At 37.9% G+C, this 25,122-nt stretch overlaps 1 protein-coding gene across 1 annotated transcript in view; it reads left to right on the forward strand.

Moving 5' to 3' along the window:
* The window catches only part of LOC123638768, a gene marked incomplete at its 5' end in the record, with an annotated part of 205,149 nt that extends 180,281 nt beyond the window's left edge, over positions 1–24,868 (forward strand). Inside the window, one exon of the mRNA XM_045552599.1 lies at positions 24,646–24,868. Coding sequence (XP_045408555.1) covers positions 24,646–24,868 — 223 coding nt within the window. The remainder of the gene's footprint in view (positions 1–24,645) is intronic.
* Positions 24,869–25,122: the final 254 nt, after the last annotated feature.

Genomic DNA, 25,122 nt, shown 5'->3' on the forward strand with positions numbered 1-25,122 from the left:
CCTACTTTTAGCACTTAATGACCTTGATGACCTTAATGCTTGATGATGTTTAGATTTCTTTCAAACACCAAGGTCAGACTCATATTTTTTTGTACTCTTCTCTCCAGAGGGGCCCTGCCAGATGGTTCCTCTGCTTAGAAACTCTTCCCTTTCCTTTTGGTCTTGTTACCTTCTATTCATTCTTCTGGTGAGTGTCTTCCCTAAATCCCTATTTTGATTCTCATAATATGCATCTCTCCTTTGTAATACCTACCATTGGTGCAATTTACCTTTATTGGTAATTTATTTTATTAACATCTCTCTACCCTTAGTAGACTGAAATTCTGTGATAGAAGAGAATATATCTTTTTTCCTAACTATTGCATCCCTGACCACTAGCATATGAACACTGGAATTATGTGCATGTAAGTACATAGGCTAAACAGATATATCAGTTACCCAGTGCAGTCTGTTCACATTCACTCTCTGGTTATGATTAGTTACATCCTTTCTACATGCAGAGGTACTACCCTCTCACCAAGAGTCTTATTCCATTATGACATTAGGGTCAAATCATCCAGGTCTCATCACCTGAATCAGGACCAGATCTGAATTAAGCTTCTTAGATGCAGCCACTGAGATATGGCTTCTCTTGATCCAGGGGTCAATGAACTAAAAGAACTACTTGCCTGCATCCCTGTCCCCTTATGCACATTTGGAAGGGTAACCATAATAGACTCTCCTTTCAAAAGGCCAGGGACAAGCAGCTGATGTCAATTACTGTTCCACAGCAATTCCGAAATCCAGCTGGGTACCTACTGTTGCCAGGTTCCTCTATTCTAGGGACAGGGGAAAATTTCTTGGTTAGGGTTCTGTTATGTTCCCTGAAAGGAGTTCCTAGGCCAGTGTCCTCTTCTGCTCTCAGCTTCCCCTCTGGGCTCTTGGCTCCAGCCTCTGAGTTGTCTTTCCTATTTGGTAAGAAATTGCCCATGTTTGCAGCTAAGTAGTTTTTTACCCTGTTTCTCACTCATGGAAAGTTGGGGGCCCAGAAGCCACTTTTATTTTGACGTGTCTCTTCCATGACTTTAACACGCTGGTAAAAGTCGCTCAAAAGGTTCATGTGCCAGATGAACTAGATCTACTACATTAGATGCTCATATAAAAGCCACACCCACCGTTTGTTTTGAAATAGCCCCGTTCTCCTCTGGGTGGCAGGTCGCAATGCTGTCAGACAATATCTTTAAGATTCACAGAGGCCCCTTCCCTGCTGAGAGCATCTCCTAGACACTATCTTAAACCATTTTCAGGTCTTAACAAAGGGCCTTACAGCCATACCTCTTATTCTTTACTCTGGAGCCATTTCCTATGGGGACATCTTTTGCTGGCTGAAGAGAAAGAAGATGAGAGAGAGTTTTATTTACCAAGTCAAGAAGTCTTGTTCTCTCTATTATTTTGAAATTGAATAATTCCTTAGTTCATGTCTCTCTTACAGCAGTTTTCTTACACGTCTAGAAGCACCAAACCAGCAAGTTACATTCTCTCCAAAGTTCTTTTTAGCCAGATCTGCAAGTTCTTTATGCATTTTTTCTACTTTCCAAGTTGCTACAGGTGATGGTTTTTCAAATTGTTCCACCTCTGTGTACTATGGGGGACCAGTGTGCTTTAGCAGTTTCTCACTGCTTTTCCCACCCACTACAAAGTTACTTTGCCACTTTTGTATACTTCACGCATAACCCATCTCCCGCCAAAGTCAATGCCACAGGTTTTAGAGTTTTGTTATGACAGCACATTTTTGGGATCTCCTAAAAAAATCAGTTATCTATTACTGCATTTTAAAAACATCATTTTATTTGCTCCCAATTCTGTGGGACAGGAGCCGGAGCTAAGTGTATTGGACAGTTCTTCTGTTTGCCTTGCTGGGATGACTCCTGGCCGCAATTATCAGCAGCTCAACTGAGGATGGATGTTCTATGAGGGCTTCACTCATGTGTTTGCCGGGTGCCAGCTGCCTGCCTCTCTTCAACAGGTGCTGCCTCATTTTCCAGGAGGCTAACCTAGGCTTCCTCACGTGGTGGTCTCAACATTCCAAGAGGGCACAGGCAGAATCCACAAGGCCTTTTGAGACCTACCTACACTCACAGGTTACACAATATCACATCTGCCATAGGCTGTTGACCAAAGCAAGCCACAGGCCACCCTAAATTCAAGGGATAGGAAATAAACTCTACACCTTGTTGGGAGGAACAAGAAAGTACATCGTGAAGGCGTATGTGCATAAGGCTGGGGGAATTTTGCAGCCATATAGGGTTTAGTCAGGGAAGCAGAGCCACCGAGAATGCCATGGGATATGGGTGTATGAGAGGAATTATACCGTGCACACATGTGTAAGAGCCGGAGGAGTGAGAGTCTGATACAGAGAGGGAGTGTATCAGAGGAGAAGTCGCTAACGAATCACCCTGAAACGTGGGCTCTGTGCACAAGTCGAGCTTACAGAAGAATCTGAAAGGCCAACCACATGCAGGAACCTAAGTGGAACCGCAAAGATGAGCTCATGGAAACATCTATGGGAAATGTGGCCTCTTGAGTCCACTACCAAACATCTGGTGGTGGGTGTGGGGCCACTGTTGACGCTCAGCTTCAGCATCTGGTGGAAGATCTATAACCAGTTAAGAGGAGGGTAAGACAGACTGGATTCCCCTGAGAACCTTTGCGTCTCACCATCTCTGTAACAGACTACCGCAAGGGCATCAGAAGATAATAACTGTTGCTCTGGGACCTGCCTGTCCTCCCTCCCTCCCTCCTCCTCCTTGCCCAGAGACCACTGCTGCCCCACAGCCCAAGCAGGAACCTGAACAGCATCTCATGGTGGACACACTTCCCTGTCCCGATCCAGGGCTCAGTGCACTGCTTCTGAAGCTGGCAGGAGAGAGAACCTGGCCACAGGTGGGCGTGCATATCTGTAACCTGTGTCGTGGGTGGAGCCCCTGGGAGCCGAGGTGGGTCTGCGTGGAGAAATGTCCCCATGTCTAAGGAAGCGTGACATTAAATAGAAAATTAAAAATATCACAACAGGTGGAGAAAGAATGACTTTAGAAGAAAGGAGATGTTTTATAGTTTAGTACATTTAACATGCTTTTTCCCTGCTATTTGAACAAGGAGCCCTATATTTTTATTTTTTACTGATCCCTGCAAATTATGTATAGGCTCTGACTTTTTAATGAATAGATTAGGACTGCTTTGGAGAGATTCTAACCCAAAACTCTGTAGGGAAGGAGATTCTGGGAAACGTAGCTTTCAGCTTATCCAAACTGATGCCCAGCACAGGAGAGCATGAAACAGATTCCAAAGCATGGCAACAGTATTTGTGGGATGCGGATTGTATTCTCAGTAATTCTCTCAACACAGGGGCTTGTGCACAAGTAGACATATGGACTCTGGTCCTGTTGTAGTGAATTTCTGTTCACCTATTTCTGTTCAAGGTGTAGAATTTGGCACACTGCTGGACATCATCATAAGTGCCTTGAATTAAAATTGCAGTTTGACATTTCCAGTTTGAGTCTTATGGAAAAAATGAAAGAACATTTTCTTGCTCTAAAACCTTTAACCTTCCAAACTTGTATAGGATCTGATGAGTATGCTGCTAGTCGCCGAGGTTTATCAAGCAGCCACGACATCCCAGCTACAGATGCATATTCATTCCTTCTTTCAATTTGTAGTTCACCTTGGCGTCAGTGCACTCACAGCAAGATTGCACGTTCTGTAGCTGTGTTTTAGCAGTTTTTTAATTTCAATCGTTGCTGGAAGCGCTGCATTGGAAATTAGACACTTTTAATACTTCATTTATTGTTGATTGATTCATTCCTCTTGTATATAGATGCAGTGTCACTACAGTATGGTCCTCTGATATGAGTCAAATGCTAGCATCCACGGCACACTTCTTGGCAACTTGCTGGCCTAGAGCTGACCATGCCAGCAGTACTGCCTGGTGGCATTTGGTTCCCTGCTCTTCATTAAATGGAGAAGAGAACAGAAAAGAGTAATACTTGAACTTCTTGGCTGAAATGGTTTCTGAATATTTAAACAACAAAAAAATCCAATTCAAATAGACCTCAGGCCTCAACTTCCCATGGGAACGACATTGCTTTGATATTTAAGTGACACTCTTGAAATCTTCTAGTAAATGCTTAAGACTTATTTTAAGTTGTGCAATTTCTAGAGAAATATAAGTATTTTCTTTCTTGAAATACTTAAAGATCTTCAAAATACATTATTTAAAATTCCCTGGTTTTAAAAACGTAATTTTCACTGATCTCCTACCTAGTGCCTAGCAGAGTGCCAATCAGATAAATGGTTTTTATGAATTTTTTAATATTAAATATTGAATGGAATGAAAGTATTATCCCAGGGTATCCTAATTCCCCAAACAATTCGCCTTACTTTTTCATTATACAAAAGCATTTAAAAGGAATTGGACCCTAAGGTCTAAATAAACCCATTACTAATTCTTTCTTATAATATTTAATATTAATATTCACAGCAGTTATAATAAAACAATCTTGATTTATGTTACATTTGCCCTATTTTCCCTATTTAATAATTAAAACAGAATGTTATTTGTACATGATTCCAGAAGAGAGGTCTGAGGAATGCTTTAGACTTATATCAGGTTATTGATACTGTTTGAAAACATTTAATGTATTCCCTTTTTCCTCATTAGTTGGGTAATTATCTTATTAAATTCTTCCTTTATTAGAAGTTAGTTGAAAAATAGTGCAAAGGAGGCACTCAAAAGGCTCCCAGCAGCATGTTGGGTGATTTTGCTTTCCCTACAGGCAGCGGGAAGATCCTGTAAGGGCCTCTGTCCTCTCCATTCGGGGTCACCTTGCAGCCATGCTCAGCTTCCTTGTCTTCCTTTTCCACAGCGGACGCTCTGTCAGAGGGTACTAAATGGGTAAGTGGTGCTCCAGTCATTTTGCTGCTGTGATGAGGTGGCTTGAGTCAGTGTAGCTGTCTGTTTCCCCAATTTTTCCCCGCAAGAAACTCTTTGAGGTAGGTATTATTATTCTTGTTTTTAAAAGTGGAAGAAGTTATTGTTGCAAGTAATTTACCTCCTACCACGCGGCTGGTAAAGGGCCAGCTGCTTTGAGACCAGAGTCCGTGATCTTTCCGCTGTGGAGGCAGAAAAGTTGAAAAGACAATCCCATGTATTGTATTCGTACTCTTACTGCTTCGAAACCCAGCACAAATATGTTGTGGGCACATCAGGTGTCACCTGAGCGGCTGGTGGCATGGCGCCTGTGTGAGCCTTACCGCGAGCGGGGAGTCATTATTTCTGATCGGCTGACTGAGGAGCATCGCGGTGCCACACTGTGCCTTTTGTCACTTGGGCATGGCCTGGACTGCGCTGCAGCGTGGATTCAGCATCTAGCGTGACTGCCTGATTTGTTTGTTATTTGTTTATTAAGTCAAACTTTTCAAAGAAAGTTTTATTGTGAAAGGAAGATAGATTTTTCCTTCAAGGCTGTGAGTTTGGAAGCTTTTAAGAGCCTGCTCTGCTGGGTGTATAAATTCTGTATTTGGGGCCATAATAGTTTGGCCCAAAATAAAACATTATGATTTTTTTTTAAAGCAAAAGGAGCAGATTAGATTTTTATTTTTTATTTTCCTTTTAAGAAGTATATAATTCAGGATATCAACACTTGAAGCTCTGACACAGGTGGGGCAAAGGCAATATATGTAACCTAAACATTTGTACCCGTGTAATATGATGAAATAAAAAAATTAAAAATTAAAAAAAAAAGAAAAGGACAAATGGGTCTTTTTGAAAATTTTCTTATATCCAAGTCCTTTTTAGGGGGAAAATATTTCCTCTTCCTGTGAAGGAAGATGAAAAGCCAGATTTGCCTTGTCACCCTTCCACTTTCATCTTCTCAGATTTTTCTTCTGGACTGTTACAGTCCTTAAGCTCGTGTTCTTCTGCCAGCCCAAACCCTGCCAGGCCTTCAAAGTCCATCTCGAGAACCATTCTCTCAGCAGACGGTCCTTAAACATTCACAGCTAAAGTGGCCTCTTACCCACTCCAAACTTTTAGATCTTTCCAATTAGATGATTAGCAATTGGGATGTGGCGTGTCTTCTCTCCCCAGGGAAAGGAAAAGGAAGGACAGATTATTGCATTTCTGCTCCATTGATGTCAGTGCCTATATATAGTTGGCTGAGTCATAGATGATGAATAAAAGACTATCTAGCGTATCCAATTAAACTCAAACTTGCAAAAGGGAAGAACTGTCCCTTCCTACAGTTTGCAGTTAGATATAACTTCCTGCTTTGTGGTATGAGTTTCTAGGTGGCATGGCTTGCAGGATGGTAAACTGCCTCAGTGGAATCACTGGGGGCTTTATGCTTGCTTGGGGGACTTGGGGATCCACAAGGAAGTAAGAACCTATGTTGGAGACAAGGAGAGTCGTTCCTGACAGTGGCAGTGTAAGCAGATGGCACTTGCTATTTGTTAATCCTGTGCAATTAACAGTGACATGGGAAAAATGTGGTTTGCAGGACTCCAATGTGATCATAACATGTCCCAGGAAATCATGGCGGATTTAATCGCAGGTGTGAAATTAACCAATGCTATTTTCATAAATACTATAATTAACCCAGATTTCCAGGAAGAGTTCTCTCCTTACGTATTTACTTCTGAAGTGGTAGGCGTGCCCCAAACAGGTTTTCTCCAGGAGTTTTTGACCCACTCTTAATTCTAAGCAAAGTGGTAAATATGAAACCATGTTTGTGTATCTACAGCTATCCCTCTTTTTTCTCTGTGTTTTAAAAATGTGTGTTGCAGGTTTTTGTTAGTGTTCAATTTTGCTTCTAGTGAAAACATTCTCTATATTTGGCTTTGCTGTATTTGCCACTTAAGAATGCAGAATTTATTATTATGTGCTTAAAGCAATCATTTAACACTGACATTTTAAGTATGACAATAATCCAAGTAATTGTTACCCATTCAGTTAACTGAAAACATCTTTACTTCCTGAGACAACTAATTATAATGCAGTGTTACTATCTTTTAATTGTAGACATGTTTGTTTTTGTGTTTATTTTGGTTTAGGCTGTCTTCAAGGACATCCCTAGTCTCAGATTTGGCAATCTGCCTTTATTCTCTCTGTGTTGCTTTCTGAAAATAAATGAAAGCACTGTGGCAACAATTTTGAAGGAAAACAAGAGGATTTTTATTTTTCATAAGCTTTGCTCATGACTTCAGGACACTAGATTATGAGCTATTTTTAAAACTGATCAATTGCTACATAAATAGGGATTACATTTCTAAATGTACTCAAAGATTCTAAAAGATGAATTCAGATATCTCAGGTGCTATTCTGCTGTATAGCTCTTCATCGTTGGAGAACAGTGATGTTGCTCTTTTGGCTTCCTAAGACTTGGATTCAAATTCCCACCGTGGCTTTTACCCTTGAGGGCAGTTCTAGTATGGTTTGCTCTATAGGGATTATTAGACTGTCCCTTCATTTTAAAAATCTCGTAAATTTAGGAATTTTTAATTTCCTAATTTAGTATTAAATGTTTCCATGTAGAGCTAATTTAGAGGGCGGTTAGGTATCTCATTCATTTCTTCACATCATATGATATCCTTCTTTTCACTTAATACACTGTACTCCGAAATTACCTATTGAGTGTTTTGTTTTCACCAAGTTGGACCTAATAATTAATGTTGTAGTTGTAAGGAATAGTACAGGAAACATAACATTTTGCATAATAACAGATCTTTACCATGTTTCTAAATGTATTTGTGTGTGGGTTATCTGTGATTGCCTCTAGGCAGATGTAATCCTAGAGCCGTGAATTGCTTCTGAACACACACACACACACACACACACACGTGTAGCGGCTTTGCTGGGAAAATATTTTGCTAGGAAATCTCACAGCAGCCTCTCGGAATGACACTTGGTGCTTACAATATATGCAGTGTGCATTTAATAATCATTCTGTCACCTACGGAACACAAACACATGTAGCACCAACCCCAGCCCCAACATCTAAATTAGTAAATAATTCAATTATTCTTTCACCTTTGCCATTCAACTGAAGGAAGGTCCTGAATATTTAAAACAAAACTGGCAAAAACTTGGGTTCTTCAGTTTTCTGGCTTTTAGTGACATGAGCATCATCAAGGCAAACATGACGTTGGCTGTGTTCCGCCTTCTTGTGGTATGTTTTTCAATTCACTTTAATTTTGTTCACTCAGTAGACTTTTATTTAATGCCAGTCCCTATTCTAGGTTTTGCTAGATTTTAGGCATGGAATGGTCAATATCAGTAAAGAATACTTTTAAATTGCAAATATAGGGAAAACCAAATACCAGTGGGCTAAATGATGAGAAGTTCATCTTTCTCAGCAACCAGCGGTTGGTAAGAAGGCAGTTATTTGTATTCTTTCTGCAGTATGGCTAGGACAGGATTCTGGCTTAGCATCTTGGTGAGTCTCTCTTTGAACCCTTTGTGATTTCAGAAGCTATAAATAACCAGGTCACATTCAAAGGTGGGAAGAACGGCTAGTGCAGAGGGAACGTATTCATGTTTTTCTCTTCTACTAGGGAGAGGATTCACTTTCTCAGAATCCCTTCAGCAACCTTCTCCTTGCACCTCATCGTCCAGAACCAGGTCATGTAGCCACTCTTGGTTACAAGGGGAAGTTGGAAAAGGGAATATCTAGATCTTTCTTGCCCCTACAGTTGGAGGTGGGCAAAGGACAGTTGGATGGGAAAGTGCTTGTGGATAACCAACTCATATTTGCCATATGGTTGGGCAAATCTTATTACAATTATTATAATTTACTGTTTCTTTGTTGATTCACAGAAAATAGGTTCCCAACCCAACCCTGCCCCAACAGAGCATATCCTAATATTCCTAACATTTACATTAGGATTTATATTAGGATTTATTTTAGTCCATTTGAGCTGATGCGTAAAAATACTGTGTAGCTTTTTTTAATGTCTAGAGGGCGGGAAGTTTAAGATCAAGGTGCTGCTAGATGCTATATCTGGTGAGTGCTCTATTCTTGGTTTAGAGATAGCTGTCTTTTCATTGTATCCTAATATGGCTGAGAGAGTACACTCTAGTCTCCTTCTTTTCTTATAAGGGCATTAAGTCCATCATAGCAGCCGAATCTCATGACCTTATCTGAACCAAATTGTCTCCCAATGTCCCCACCTTCTAATACTGTTCCTTGGGGGTTAGGGTTTCAATGTATGTAATTGGGAAGGGAGATACAAACATGCAGTCCATAACATGATTCTTTGATCACATTGACAAATTTTAATTTACATTTGCTCAAACATTTTTTTCTCTTTTTAAAATACAGAAGTGGATAGTGGTAGCAGATAAATACAATTAGCCACTGGACTCAGGTGTGGTTTGACCTAGGGACTCAATCATTCTAACTATTAATAGAATGTTTTTCCCTATTTTCATAATCTGACATGGAATCATAGCTGGTTCCATCTCATTCAAGTCTCATCAAATGTCACCTTGACAGAGTGGCCTTCCATGTTCACCCAATCATCAATTTTTATCTCATTATCTTGATTCGTATACTTTTCATGGCACTCAACAGTTTCTGACATGATCTTAATTTTTAACAGTTTTATTGAGGTATGTACAAAAACATGTGCACATGTGTAATAAATACAATTTGATGAGTTTGGATGGATACACACATCTGTGATCCTATATTGGTGGAACCATATTACCTTTTGGACATGACCTTAATTTTAAAAGTAAGCTGCATGAACAGATGACTTAGACTGGCATGATACCTACCACTGGGGCACTGGAGTCCCTCTCTGAGCTAACATCTATGTCAGCATAGGGAAGGGGGTTTCTTATGACCAGCTGATGGAAGAGGAAAAAGAACAAGCATAGTTTGCAGATTATTGGTGCAAGTGGAAAACAGATCATTAGTGCATTTCAGCCCACTCAGGGGTGCCTGTGTGCAACAGCAGGCAGGGGAAATTCTCCAGTGGGTAGCACTCTTGCAGGTGCAGCTAGTGGTTACCTTTGTGTTGCAAGTGAAGTGGCTCATGGTAAACATCTATAAGGGCTCATGGTAAAGACAAATGGCCTAGACGGTTGGGCAGGGGCCTGAAAGGAAAAACATGAGAAAATATGGAATAAGAAATTTGGGGGAAGAGGAATGTGGATTTACTGTTGAGTGGATACAAAGTCTGACGATCTTTGTACTGCAGGTTAACACCCACAAGTAACATCCACTCTGGAAGAGGCACTAAACAAACAAGTAGCCAAAATATGTTAGCTGTTTAACCTCAGTCCGTCTCAATAATGAACCACCTCAGTGCTGGCACAGTGGGTTCATGAACCAAACAGACAGATGGGCAGAAATGGAAGCTATGCACAAGCCTTAACAGTATGGGCTCCCATTCACTATGACCTACATTAATATTAGCTACTGCTACCAAATGTCTACCCATCACTGATACAAACAAATCGTGCCCCCAATATAGCATCATCCCCCAAGGAGACCAACCAGCCACTTGGTGGCAAGTTGAGTACACTGGGCCCCTTCCTCCTTGGAAGAGGTAGCAATTCAGCTTGACAAGGAGCAATACATATTCCAGATATGTGTTTGCATTTATGACCAACTGGGCCATGGCCTGTATCACTACCTGAAAATTTAGTGTTTAATCATTAACCCAGAATGCTGTGCAGTGTTGCCTCAGAACAAGGGGCCCATTGTCTTGTAAAGGAGATGCAGTCATGGACACGTGATCCACTAATGCTTACATTTCCCACCATCCAGCCCAAGCCTGAGAGGAGCATACTATTTAGGAGCTTGGAACCTCAAGGCCTGAAGATCAGAACACCTCACCGTGCGAGCCGTCTAGACCAGGAGAGATGCCACTCAGGGATCACGTGTGGTGGAGGAGGGAGATAAAGAGTTTCAGTTATGGCCTCGACATCCACTGCAGCAGTTGCACTGCAGCCATGCAACGCAGGAGTCACTGTCCTCACTCACCCTTCTCCATTAAGTTTCTTAGGAAACAAGACTGACCCACGTCCTGGAGGAACAGTTTCTAGATGGTGTGAATTTACCATATGCAGCAAGTGAAACTGAGTGGCACAAGGGGTAGGCAGTAATGGATTCTGTGCTGTGTCACCCAGGTCCTCCCTAAGGCCAAGACCCCAGCCTTCAGTTCCTGGGAATACTGGCAGCTGAAGACTCCAATCTGAGGATCTCTTTGGGAATTCTTCTTGGCCACAGGAAATGTCCTGGTCCAGATTGTGCTCCTCCCATAGGGAAACTGGCAGTTGATGACTGACTGATGTGGAAACACAAAGGTCTGGTCCCCTTGCCTCATTGTGGGACAACACTCAGGGCCACTCTAACTCCAGATCATCAGCAACCCCCTGGGGGTTGGGTCTTCCTGCTCCTCAGCTCCCTTCTCACCTTCAGCACAGGCACAGCTCCAAGCTCGTCCCTCAGTGGCCTCCTGCACGCAACTGTGCCTCAGTGGAAGGCAATTGCTTAATAGGAGAGAGCTAAACACTTTGGTGACTTATGCTTACCTTGCTGTTCTGCTCAGCATCGTGTTCTCTGATTTTTGTCCTCTTTGAAAAACTGTGCTTCAGAAAATGCATACAAAAGTTACTGAAAATAAAATTTATTGACTTTATTGAATTTTTTATATGTTAAATTTTCTATGCACTAAATTTTATTTGTTTTAAAATTTAAATGTAAATTTAGGTTTAGATTTTAGGATTTACTGAAGTGTGCAATGTAAAAATAGTGCATATGTAAAAATAGTGATAAATGCCTATATAAAAACATAAAAGATCAGGAAACTAATCAGTTACATTCAAAATAACAAGAGATTTGCTGCCATTTTTATATGTCAGAGCTCTAGGTGACAAAATAGCACATTTATTAAAATGTAAGAGTATATATACAGCATTAAGTTAGTGAAGTATTTTGCAAATTGCCATTGTAATTTTGTTTCACAATGATATTCTAGAATTATTGCACCAGGTGTGGCTTCCTTGTGATGCTTTTATATGTTTTAAATGCTCCTTTTTAAAAAATATGCAGGCAAATCATTTGTTAAAAATATAATTAAAATATAAATTTGAAGATGCCAAACTATTTATAGAAATGGGACCACTATTTAGATGTTTTATAGGGTATTTATTATTATTATTATTTTTACTTAAGAAAGTAAAAACTTCCTTAAGCTCCTCCACCAATTGTAAATTCACAACAAAATAGGTCAGCTTCTCATTACCTCTCTTTCCTATCTTGGTCATGATTTCTGACATTCTAGTTTGGTTCTACTAGGTGCATGATCTATGATTCCTTTGAGAATGTGGCTTAAAGGTTAGGTTTGTTTGCCCGGGGGAAAGGCTTAGTCAAAGCAGACATCATGGAAGGTCAATTTCCAGAAACGTCCTGCAGCATTTCGATAGTTGTAGATGTTTGAATGTGTGTGCACACATATTGGTACAGAGACTCAAAAATTACTCAGAAGGAATTTAATTAGCTCTTTAATTTCTAGATTTCCTCAGAGCTATCAACACAAATTACTTTTTATAATAGGTGACTAAATAAAACAACTCAGGATTAAATTGGAAAGCAAAAGAATTAATATATTATATTATGTATTTTGTTGCATTAAATTATGAGGGCTTATTTTCTTCTATTTTAGGTCTTTTATTTAGAAGTTTTAAAAGAAGATATGGATTAAAAATTACTAAAACCACTCTGGACATAATTGGAAGAATTTAAATTTTATTTCTATAGCAAGGCTACTTCCCTGGAAGCAACTGGGAGTAGAGAGTGAAATTCAGATTATTTTCATTATTATTTGTTTGGAAAATACTACCATTATTATTATTAATAATGATGGTGATAAAAATAAGAATAATTCTATTTGGCTTATATTAATTGTGCATTTACTATTAGACAAATATTATGCTAATAGCTTTGCATGTATTATTCTCCCTTTTCATTGCTCTGTGAACCTTTGGAATAGGTATTATCTTATTACTATTATTAAAATTATTATTATTTTAGAGATGTTGAGTATTTTACTTAGGTTTATGTAGCTACTTTGTGATGGAGTTGATATTCAAACCCAGTTCCATCTGATTTTAAAAACTCATACTTTTAAAACTATACTACTCCATTTTTCTTTAGATACTCATTTATTCATCAAATATATATGTATATATTGCATATACTGTTAAATAAAGCCCATTGTTTATGACACATACACTTTAAATTCAAATCAATTCAATTCAATTCAGTTGAACCATAACTTCCTGTGCAGTGGTATGCGCTACCCATTGTTCCAGACATCACAATGGCAGGGATGATACCCTGAGACTTCTTGTCAACATTTGGTTATTACTTTTTCTAATTTGTCTTCATCTTCATTTTAACCTGAGTTGTATCTGAATTAGACCATTATGTTAGGGTGGGATGATGTGAGACCCACATTATATTTCACATATTCCCACATTTTGCTAGGAAAGGCAAAATTAAACTCAATCCCACAGCAAAATCTGAATGTTATGGTGTGCTCTATGTGCAATAAGTTTATCAACCTTTGGTTTAACTCTTATATACACTGGGAGTACATTTTTCTCTCTCTCTTGTTTTCAATGTATCTGATATTGTCGGTGGTTTGGGTTGTGTATCCACTTCTGGGCTCCTTGCTGCAAAATGCTTTTTTATCTAGTTATATATAATCCAAACTGTGGTTTCAGGGAAGAAATAAAGAAGAGAATCCAAAGCTTTGTCTTGTCTTTCTCGATTTAAATGTTTGAGCTACTTATAGGTGCCTTTAGAAGAATCATAATGTGATTCCTTACACTGAGATGTGTTTTCCATTGCCTGCAATAGTAGATACAAAATTAATAGCCAATTTTGTGATTTGAAATTACTTTCTTTGTCTAGTTAGTGACCCCCCAGCTTTGTAAACAGCATTTCTTTAAAAGCTGCATGCGTCTTCATAAAAATCTGACATAGTCTCTCATTTGATTCTCATGATAACTTGAAGAGGTAAATGGTATTATACAATCCTCTCTTTTTAAAGGAGGCATCTGAGGCCCAGAGATTAGATAATTTACAAATATCACAAGCCTTGTATATAGAAGAGCAGAAATTCAAGCTGGGATCTCTACTCTGAGCCTGCGTGCAGCTCTGTCTTCCCTCGTCCTTCCGTTGAGGTAGCCCTGTGAGTCTTGGGGTCCTGAAAGGCTCCTGATGATATCCTTCTAGCTAAGCTGTGAAGGGTTTTTTTTGTTTCTTACACTGCTCTGTTTATGCATTATTACACAGCTCATCAATGTAATTGTTTTCAAAGCTAACTGCTTTTACATTATTGTTCCAATTATTAATAAAACTCCCATTATGCATAAAGTATTTAGCTATTTCCACTTATGAAGTGCTTGGTAAACATTTTAACTAATTAGGCCAGGCAAATATCAGCAAGGTAAATGTTCTCCTTACTAACAGATGAGCTGCAAAGCCAAGTGAGTTCCTTAAGCTAGAAGGTAAGTTGCAATAATAACTGATGAAACTCAAACATTTCTGCTTTCTGTTCTGGTATTGTTGTTCAGTTAGGGGCAATGGTTGTCCTTAGCTTTCATACATCTTAATTTTCATAAAGCACTAGCCTTGTATTTACTCATCCTTGACTCTAAGAGAATTTCTCTTGGAAAAATAGGTACATTCAAATATCGCACCCAGTATTTATTACCAGAGAATGTTAAAGAAAATGGTATTCGCAAATGACAGAATTAATGTTCTAAAACAGAAATACACAACACATATTGAATGAAAACTGTGTTATTTGCAAAAAGGCAAACAGTTTTTGGTCCCCTTTGCTGCAAGTGGTGAAGTTTGATTTCAGTTTTTTTTTTTTTTTTCTTTGATACTCTGGATAAGTTTCATCTCTCCCTGCCCCCTCCAAAGCCTCCCTCTCCTATCAGAGACTGCCATCAGAACTAACAGCCTAAAGAGTTTGGGAGTCTCTTTGGATTCCTTCAACATACTGCAATTGCTGTTTTCTCATTAGAACATTTATACTTTTGTGCCTCAGTGGGAATGATCAATTATTTCAATGTCAGTAGTGATAATATTACCCTTAAGATTTAGCAATTTTCAAAGATCTTTTAACTTAATTAGAGGCATTTGTTATAAATTGAATTAAACCTGTTAAAAGTGCAATGTGTCATATTAAAAGTGTAACACCCAAATTGACCAGGGGGATGCAATTTTAAGGGAAAAAGTCCAGTTTAAAAATGCCAACATCAAAATAAACTTATGAAGTTTCTCATTTCATCAAGTTTTCTAAAAATTGAAAAAATAGATAATTTTATCAAGAACATTTTAGAAAATGTATATGTACAGATAACTTTGAAAAAAGACACATATTTCACAAAAATGCTTGAGACAATGAAGACAAAGCAATAGCAGATTTTAGCATTTTAATAACTTTGTTAAAAAATAAAACTGATGCCATTTATAATTAATAGATTAATATTAATCCAGTTAATCAGCACACGATTATAGTATTGTAATAATTCATTTTTGATTAATGCTCTTTCTTTCCAAATATGTGTTTCCTTATCTTGACATATTTTACCTCATTTTCTTTCAAACATGGTGACACAGTGAACTTGCTCAGAGTTCTCACCAGCCAAATCACTTAATGATACACTGCTGTGCGCTTATTAAACTTTCCATAACGACCATTTAGAAAATCCTAATGGCGGCTTTCAAATTTCTTAGGCACCAAATATTAATAAGTTGGCCTTGGCTGCATGAATATTGAAATGGGTAAGTTAAAGGAATAGGCCTATTGACTGAAGCAGGTCATAGTTTTAGCAGAAGCCATTTAGAAAATCATGTATTTAAAAAATTTATTCATTTAGCACATGTTCACTTTTAAGCACCTGCTATGCAGAAAGCATGGTGGTAGCACCTGGGGATAGAGAAATGAGCCAGCCAGACAGTTCCTGACTTCATGGAGCAGAGTTGCTAACTCAGCGGCATCAGTTTGCAATTTAATTGAGTTCCAGTGTAACTTCCAGCTGTATGTGAGTGACTTACAATCCTCCTTCCTGCCGTCTCTACCAACCCCCATGCAGTCAGAACAGCATGAGTTGTGAAAATGCATGGGTTTTGGCAGCAGACTAAAATCAGGTTCAAATCTACAAAATACTCTCACTTACCTTCAAAACACTTATCCATAAAGTATTTCTCAGGAAAGTGAATTTAGGGGGAGGATTTGTCCTGATTAAGTGGGTTTGCAGCTATCAGGCTGCATTTGGGAAAAGAATCGCTTCAACAAGCACTTGAGTGTCAGTTGCTCAGTGTCAATACAACAGATGCCATCAAAGGAGAAATTTATATCAAACCTAATCACCAATATTTTTATAATATTTTAGGTTTCACGTCATTTCCACACCATTCTTATGGCTTCATATTACCATGCTTGCAACTTCAAACTTCTATTTCCAGTTCAATTATCTTTTGAACTCCATTTCCATAAGAACAACTGATTATTGGGCAAATTCTCTTGGATGTACTACCAGCATTTTCCATAAACAGGTCAATATGAGCTTATTTTTTTCCTCATTTTCTCCTGTCCCTGACCGAATGCCTTTTTTCTGATATGTTTTCTTCTCCATCACCTTTAAATGAGCTACCTGAGCCAAAAACCTTGGAAACGACATCTTCTCTTTCAGCCCCCATGTTCAAACAGTCTCCAAGTCCTGGTAATTTTAGTCTAATGTCTCTCAGATCCACCCACTGATCTTTGTCCCATGACCACTCTAATTCCCTTTTCCTCAAAAGGGCTGCTGTTCCCATGTGGGGCTGTTATGGGTTGAATTGCATCTCCCCCTAAAAACACTAAGTTGAAGTCGTAACCCTCAGTACCTCAGAATGTGACTTTATTTGGAAATAGGGTCATTGCAGATGGAAGTTAAAATGATGTCATACTGGAGTAGATTGGGCCCTTAATCTAACATGGCCAGTGTCCTTATGTGTGGAGACAGACATATGGAGGAAGACAGCCATGTGAAGACAGAGGCAGAAATTGATGCTATGGTGCTACAAGCTGAAGAATGCCTGAGGCTACCAGAAGCTGGAAGAGGCCAGGAAGGATCTTCTTCTAGAAGCTTTGGAAGGAGACTTCTAGACTCCAGAACTGTGAGAGAATAAATTTCTGTTGTTTGAAGCCATCCACATTGTGGTTACAACAGTCCTAAGAAACTAATATAGAGGGCAAGAGAGTTCCTTATTTGGGACTTTCATGCACATTCACAAAGCTTAGTGCCTTTGCCAACCTTTATGTTACTGTGACAACCAAGAACATCCACAGCCATAGATCTGAAGTCTCTGGAGTTCTGTCCCAGTTGGCCAGTACTGGAAAGCCATTATCTATAATAGCTCACCATCCTTTCTGTCCTTTAGTCTGGACCCTCGTAAACATTTATTTATTCATTCTGTAGCCAGAGCACTGTTTCCAAAATACAAGCATGATACTCCCTTCCCCTCCCCCCAAAATACTTCTACAGCTACTGATGGTGTCAAGATAGTATCGAAACTGTTTAATATGACATATCCCAACTAGGCCTCTTCACAAGTAGTACACTTCTACCTCTCCAGCTTTGCACTCTTGTCACCATCTTCCCTTACTTGGACATTTTCTAACCAATCCCACTTGTTTTCAGAAACAGGACTTTATTCTTCTGAGAGCTGCATATGGAATGGAATGCCCCCCTCCTTCCCAGCCCATCACTCCCCTCATTGGTCTAATTCCTCCTAACTTCATAGAGCTCAGAAGAGAACCAGTTTGAGATAGGTCCTGTGTTTTCTTGAAGCATTGTGTCCATTACCAAAGCAGCACTTATCACACTGAATTTTAGCTCTTTTATTTGATTTCTTACTTGTCTATCTCTACCAACAGACACAAATTTCTGTGGGTTGAATGGCATTGTTGTTCATCAGTGAAAAATCTAGATTTCATCCATATTAGCATTCTGTTGCTGCTGGAACAAATTTCTACAAATGTGTGACTTAAAGCAACACAAACTTTTTGACAAATCTGGAGATCCAGAGTCTAAAATATGTCTTATTGGGCTGAAATCAATGTCAGCAAGATAGCCTTCTTTCTGGAGGCCAGAGAGGAGGATCTGTTTTCTTGCCTTTTCCAGTGTTTAGAGGCCATCCTCAGTCCTTGGATCAGCTCTGTCTTCAAAGACAACAAATTCACACCATACCCTTCTCACACTACCCTTTTCTGGCTCTCTCTTGGGTTTCTACCTCTTCTGCTTCCTTCTTCCATCTTTTTAAGAACCCTTGTGATTACATTGGGCTTACCCAAATAATCCTGAATAATTTCTTTATTTTAAGCTCAGCTGTTTAGCATTTTAACTTAATTCCCCTTTGCCATGTAATTTCACATAATCACAGGTTCCCATGGATAGTTGGGGGCCATATTCTGCCAGTTACACTATCATGAAGCCTGACATATATTCATTTAATGGTGATCTGTTGAATGAGTGAGTTGTATTCAACTCAGCCAGCTTATACAAAGGGAGAAACACTTCCATTTTTTCAGGTTCCAGTTAAAGGTGCTCACTTTAATTAGCCTAAAGTTTCTTAGTTCTGGGGTTTCTTGCTAAAGTGATTCAGTAGGTGACTGATGAGGAGTCATAACAAAAAAGCAGGAGACACTAGTTAGAAAACATTTTGTTACCAATTGTGCTAAGGTGGACAAGTCAATTCATTTGTTTATACTTTAGTTCAGCTTCTGTAAAAGTTTGAGGGACTATGATGAGGTCTTCTCCAATAGTTACGTGTTATGACCTATGTATGTTTCTTTGACCCACCATGATTCTAGTGGGTCTCTGAAAAGCTTAACATTAAGTCTTAGAAACCTTCAAAAATCACTGAGGATATCCATGCTCTAAAGCTTGCTTATGAATGGGATATGGTGGAAAATAAGTTAGAAGTATTCAGATAAAAGAATTGCTTATGGGTGATTATAATAGAAAAAAACACACCTTAATTTTAGAAATGCCACATCTAGAATTTGTTTGGTTATGCCAGAAGAAGGAAATATGGAAATTTTAGTGCCATCTATTGGCAGTGATTTTTAAATAGGGATTATTATGCACAGCTGATGTGTGATGGGTCTTTGTCATATCCAAATTCTTAAGGATTCCTGTTCACTGTAGAAGAGAGTTTAAGAATGCATTCCATGCTTTTTTTCCAAAGCAATTTTGGTCTTTTTTTTTTATTATTACACTGATGGATCATAGAAATCTTGTTTGATTTCAGGTCTCTATAAGGACTGGGCATGGAAGGGGGATATATGTGTGTCATGTGAAATGTGGCTGAAGTTCAGAGAAATAGGTTTCATTTAATAGCTGAATACTGGATGACCTCACCATTCTTCTTACCCTCTGGCAGCTCACCCCATGAGCAATAGAGGAGCTGTCTGCATGCACTGAGGAGTAGCGCTGGCCTCAATGTGATTTTGCAGTGATCTGTGTGCTCTATGGCTTCCTTCATAACCAACAAATCAATTCCCACTATACGTATTACACACCCCAGTGGCAGGGGCCATTTATTATCCTTTTGATGGTCATATTCTTTGTACATAACCAAGAAAGATTACAGAGGAAGGAAAAAACAGTTGCAATGTGGATGAAGATATCCCACAATGGCATCGCATTTTATAATGTGCCCTGCATGTTTACAAGAATAAAAAAGATGTTTTCTTTCCAGATAGTTTTGAAACATGGAAACAAAATTATTTTGAGTGAAAAATATTTCAAAATGAATCAATAGAGAGTAGACGTAATTCTATATAAGCACGCATTTAGATTTCAGGTGCAAATTCAAAATGATTAAAAGTAAAGGACTACTATGTTTTGTTTTTATATGGGCATTGTTAAGAAGACTATACCTGACTAGCTTTGTTCAATTAATGAGTCTTTTGATATGGCCTTTTATTTGGCATCATCTAGTGTCAATTGATTCTTTTGTTAATTTCTAACTTTGCAGTATATAAATTTTTAAACTCTAAATGATTTATTTAAGGTGTATCCTAATTCTTTGAATCCATATGCTATAGTTACTATTGTTGAACAAACAAATAAAAACAAATATTGAATTATGTTGACTAGGTACAAGATAATTGAATATTGAATCAGATATAAATGGTACCCAGTGAGAGTGTAGTGTTATTTGTCCTAAATCAAAAGTCTGATAAATAAATACATTTATTTATCTGCATATGGGTAGGAAACATTTTATTAGTGAAACCAATGGTAAAAGTATGACTTTGTAGTGGATTTTGTGCAGAAGCACTTAGACTGCTTAGTCATTTATGTCAGTAGATATGAAAAGAACAGTGGAAATTTCCAAAGGTCAAAGAAGTTACTGTCTTCTCTGTTTTGCATCATTTGAGATTTTCCATTTTTTTGCAAACAACACAATGCCAAATCTGTATTTGATTTCCCCTTTCCTTTGAAGAGGCAAAACAGTGACAGAATAATTAACTAAAGGAAAGATCATGTACAGGATATTTTGCGTTATCAGTATAGAAAGCTCTGGGTTTCATTTCACATGATGGTAAATGTAGTGAGGTATCTTGGAATACTTCTGGAAGAGAGCTAGTCCCCTGAGTATATTACTGTATGTAAACCAAAGCCTCCTGGGGTCTGTTTCTTGTTTGTTTCATGTAATTGCAAGGCATGCTCTACACAAAGGCTGTACCTGGCTTTCAGTTAGATGATGTTCCACACCTTCATGGCTAAATACACACAGGAACAGCAAAAGGAACTGTCAAGTGTCATGTTTGGTGCCTCCTTAGTTCTGTGCAGACCACAAAGCCTGGAATGCTAATAATAGTGGGTTGTCTTTTACTTGTTGATGTTGCTGTTGCTGTTAGTTTTTTCTTTCCTTTTTTCTCTCAAGAGTCTTGTTTCCATCATATCTTTTCTTCCTATGGTATAACTATCATCATATTTGATAACCTTCAGAGAAATGAGCTTTTGTTGTAAAATCTCTTGAACATACCCATGAATTCCAATTCTGTTCCACAACACTGCTCTGATATGCTGTCATTAGTTAGTGAGTCACTGAACTACTTACTCTGGTACTAGTTTCTCCTTTGGAAATGTGTTTATTATTGGGACTATTTGGCGTTGAAGAACTTACTGTATCATTCTAGAAAATTTTTCTAGAATAAAATTGGGCAAGCTACTATGGGAATTTGGAGGCTAGTTATCACAAAGTTTGATTTCTGGTTTAATATAACACATGGTATAGGCCAATGATATTTACTGTTTTAAATAACAAATATTTGCATGTCCATGTTTCTATCTCTTTAAAAAATAAAAATAATCATCTCATCATTTGGACAGGTTTTCTACATTTTGGGGGCTTGATGAAAGCCCAGTTTATTTCAAAGTAGCACTGGAAAATATTGGAAGAGGAGAAAGAAGGAGAAGCGACAGATTTGAGTGTTCATTTTTTTTGTGTGTGTGAAAGTACCACAGTGATAACACACATCTGTTAACCTAGTTAACCTCCTGACCCTGGGATGTGAGTACTATTACTACTAGTTTCTTTTTCCGGGTGAGGAAACAAAGGCATAGAGAGGAATTATACCCAGGCCATTGGATCCCAGAACTTCTGGTCACTATGTTATGGTAACGCTACTGTATTTACCTCCACATATTCTTGGGACTGGATGGAGAATGATTTCTGATCCTTCATTTATTTTCAGATGGCCTCGTCGTGTTCTCTCTCAAAAAAACTCTAATTTTGGAAACTTAGACGTCTCTTGCTCTTAATGCTAAATATAGACAGGAAAGCAGAGCTGAATCAGAATACTTTGTATGAAATCTTTTCTTATTTAGTTTCAACAGAAAAATGTCAGTATTATTTTGAGGAATAAAAGAGTTCTCAAGTTTGAATTCTTATTCATAGGTTTTTAGTGGTATGTTATTAAATAACTCATTTTAATTTTGAAAATGAAATAGTTGATCTTTAACAATTACATGCAAATAATTAAGTCTAATCTTTTTTTAAGGTACCTCAAACATAAGACAAGTATTTATTTGCATATGGATGAATAATATAATTACTTCTGCCTAGAACCGTTTTTCACTTTCCTCTTCTTTCTACTTTTTCCTAACTTTTATTTATCCTTCAAGTCATGCCGTACTTGTCACTCCCTATGGGAAGCCTCCAGTGACCGTTGTAGTAAGTGACTCACTCCTATTATTTATGCCTATACTATCCTATGTCTTCTGTTATTTTAATTACTTTTGTTTTAATTTTTATTTTTTTTAAATTTCAGAATATTAAGGGGTTACAAATGTTTTTGTTATGTAGATGCATTGCGTAATGCTGGAGTCAGGGATTTTAGTGTGCTCATCACCAGAATAGTGTTCACTGACTCCAATAGGTGTGTTTTTATCCCTCACCGTTCTCGCACCCTACCCACTTCTTGGTTTCCAATGTCCTTTACATCTCCTTGTGGCCATGTGTACCCATCCTTTAGCTCCTACTTATTAGTAAGAACATATGGCATTTGTTTTTCCATTCCTGAGATACTTCACTTAGGATAATGGTCTCTAGTTCCATCCAAGTTGCTGCAAAAGACATTATTTCCTTCCTTTTTTATGGCTGAGCAGTACTCTATGTGTACTCTATGTACATATATACCACATTTTCTTTATCCACTCATAAATTGATGAGCACTTGGGTTGATTCCATATCTTTGCAATTATGAATTGTGCTTCAATAAATAAACATTCAAGCACAGGTGTCCTTTTGATAAAATGACTTCTTTTCCTTTGGGGAGATACCCAACAGAAGGATTGCCAGGTTGAATGATAAGTATACTTTTATTTTTTGAGGAATCTCCATATTGTTTTCCGTAGAGGTTGTACTAATTTGCAGTCCCACCAACACTGTATAAGTGTTCCTTTTTCTCTGCATCCATGCCAGCATCTGTTCTTTTTTGGCTTTTCAGTAATTGGCCATTCCAATATGGGTAAGGTGGTATCTCATTGTGGTTTTACTATGCATTTCTCTGATGATTAGTGATATTGAGCATTTTTTTTTCATATATTTCTTGGCCATTTGTTTATCTTCTTTTGAAAAATTTCTGTTTATATCTTTTGCCCACTTTTTGATGGTTTTTTTTCTTGCTGATTTTTTTGAGTTCTTTGTAGCTTCTGGATATTAGCCCTTTGTCAGATCTATAGTTTGTTAATATTTTCTCCCTTCTGTAAGTTGTCTATTTACTCTGTTAATTATTTCCTTTTCTGTGCAGAAACTTTTTAATTTTATTAGGTCTCATTTATTTATTTTTGATGTTGCTGTATTTGCCTTTGGAGACTTAGTCATCAATTCTTTCCCTAGGCCAATGTTTAGAAGAGTTTTTCCTATGTTTTCTTTTAGAATTTTTATGGTTTCATGCCTTATGTTGAAGTCTTTTTCCATCTTTAATTAATTTTTGCATATAGCAAGAGATCAAGGTCCTGTTTTAAATCTAATCTTAACGAAGAGAGATCATTATGAGTAGGTGAGATAAGCAGGAATATATTCTATATTTTAAAGGTTTTTTTAAAAAATGTTTAAGGTTTATAATAATTTTCATGTTTTTTTAAAAAAACTGTTTAATTGTGATAAAATACATACAACATAAAGTTTACCATCTTAACATTTTGAAATACACAGTTCAGTGCTAAGCGTATTCACAGGTGTGCAACCAGTCTTTAGAACTGTTACATCTTGCAAAACTGAAACTCCATACCATTAGACAGCAACTCCCCATTCTCCCTCTCCTTGGTGCCTGGCAACTACCACTCTACTTTCTGTTTGTATGATTTTGACTACTTTAGATACCTCCTCATAGATGAAATCATATAGTATCTGTCCTCTTGTGACTGGTTTATTTAATTTAGCATAATGTCCCAAAGGTTCATCCATGTTGAATAATTTCCTTCTTTTTAAAGCTGAATAATATTTCATTGTACATATACACCACATCTATCCCATTCGTTTGCCAATAAACATTTATGTTGTTTCTACATCTCGGCTATTGCAAGTAATGCTGCTATGAACATGGGTACAAATATCACTTCTAGACCCCGATTTCAATTCTTTTGGATATATGTCTAAAAGTGGGATTGCTGGATCACATGATATTTCTATTTTTAATTTTTTCAGGACACACCAAACTGTTTTCCATAGCGGTTGTACCATTTTACCTTCTCGATAATAGCTTACAAGAGCTCCAGTTTATGTACATCCTTGCCCGCACTTGTTGTTTTCTGTGTTTTGTTTTAATGATAGCCATTTTAATGGGTGTGTGAAGCGATAGAACATTGTGGTTTTCATTTTCATTTCCCTAATCCATATTTCTTTATGTTCTCTTTTAATTATCCATTATAGCAAAAAGAAACATTAATAGTTGTGAATCCCAAGTATTTAGAAATAATTTTACTCAATTTTACTTTCATGATGTCATTGTTATTTTCAAAATATTTTACTTTTAATTGTACTGTAAGCCCAGACTTTGTCTATTATTTCTTTGTAGCTGTTCTTCAGGTGGTGATAGTAGTAGATCTGGAGAATTCTTCAAGCATCTCCATTTTGTGTTGGTGTCGGTATTTGCAGAACTTCAGTTAGCTCAATGGCAAAGCCAGGGCTTCTGGTACATTATCCTGCTGATGGCTTCTCTCTGGTTCCTGAGGCTCTACCTGCATTACCTGGGCCAGTGGCTTTTCCTCCGGGCCATTTCAACTCCTGTTACAAAGTGAGTGCTTTCGCCTGAAAGTCAAAGGAATGCATTTTCACCTTGATAGGACAAATGAATGTACAAAACACCTCTCCCATGCATTTACCATAAAACCTAAAATGCAGGTATGATTTGAAAAGACAAAAATGCCTTTATCTAAGAGCAAGAACTTCTATTACAGTTATAGGTCTCTTTATGGACCTGTATATACAAATACATAACTGGTACATCAATATTTATTTAAAATTCAGCAGATTCAAATATGTTCTAATATCT

This window comes from Lemur catta, chromosome 5 (assembly GCF_020740605.2).
Source record: "Lemur catta isolate mLemCat1 chromosome 5, mLemCat1.pri, whole genome shotgun sequence".
Classification (NCBI taxonomy): Eukaryota; Metazoa; Chordata; class Mammalia; order Primates; family Lemuridae; genus Lemur; species Lemur catta.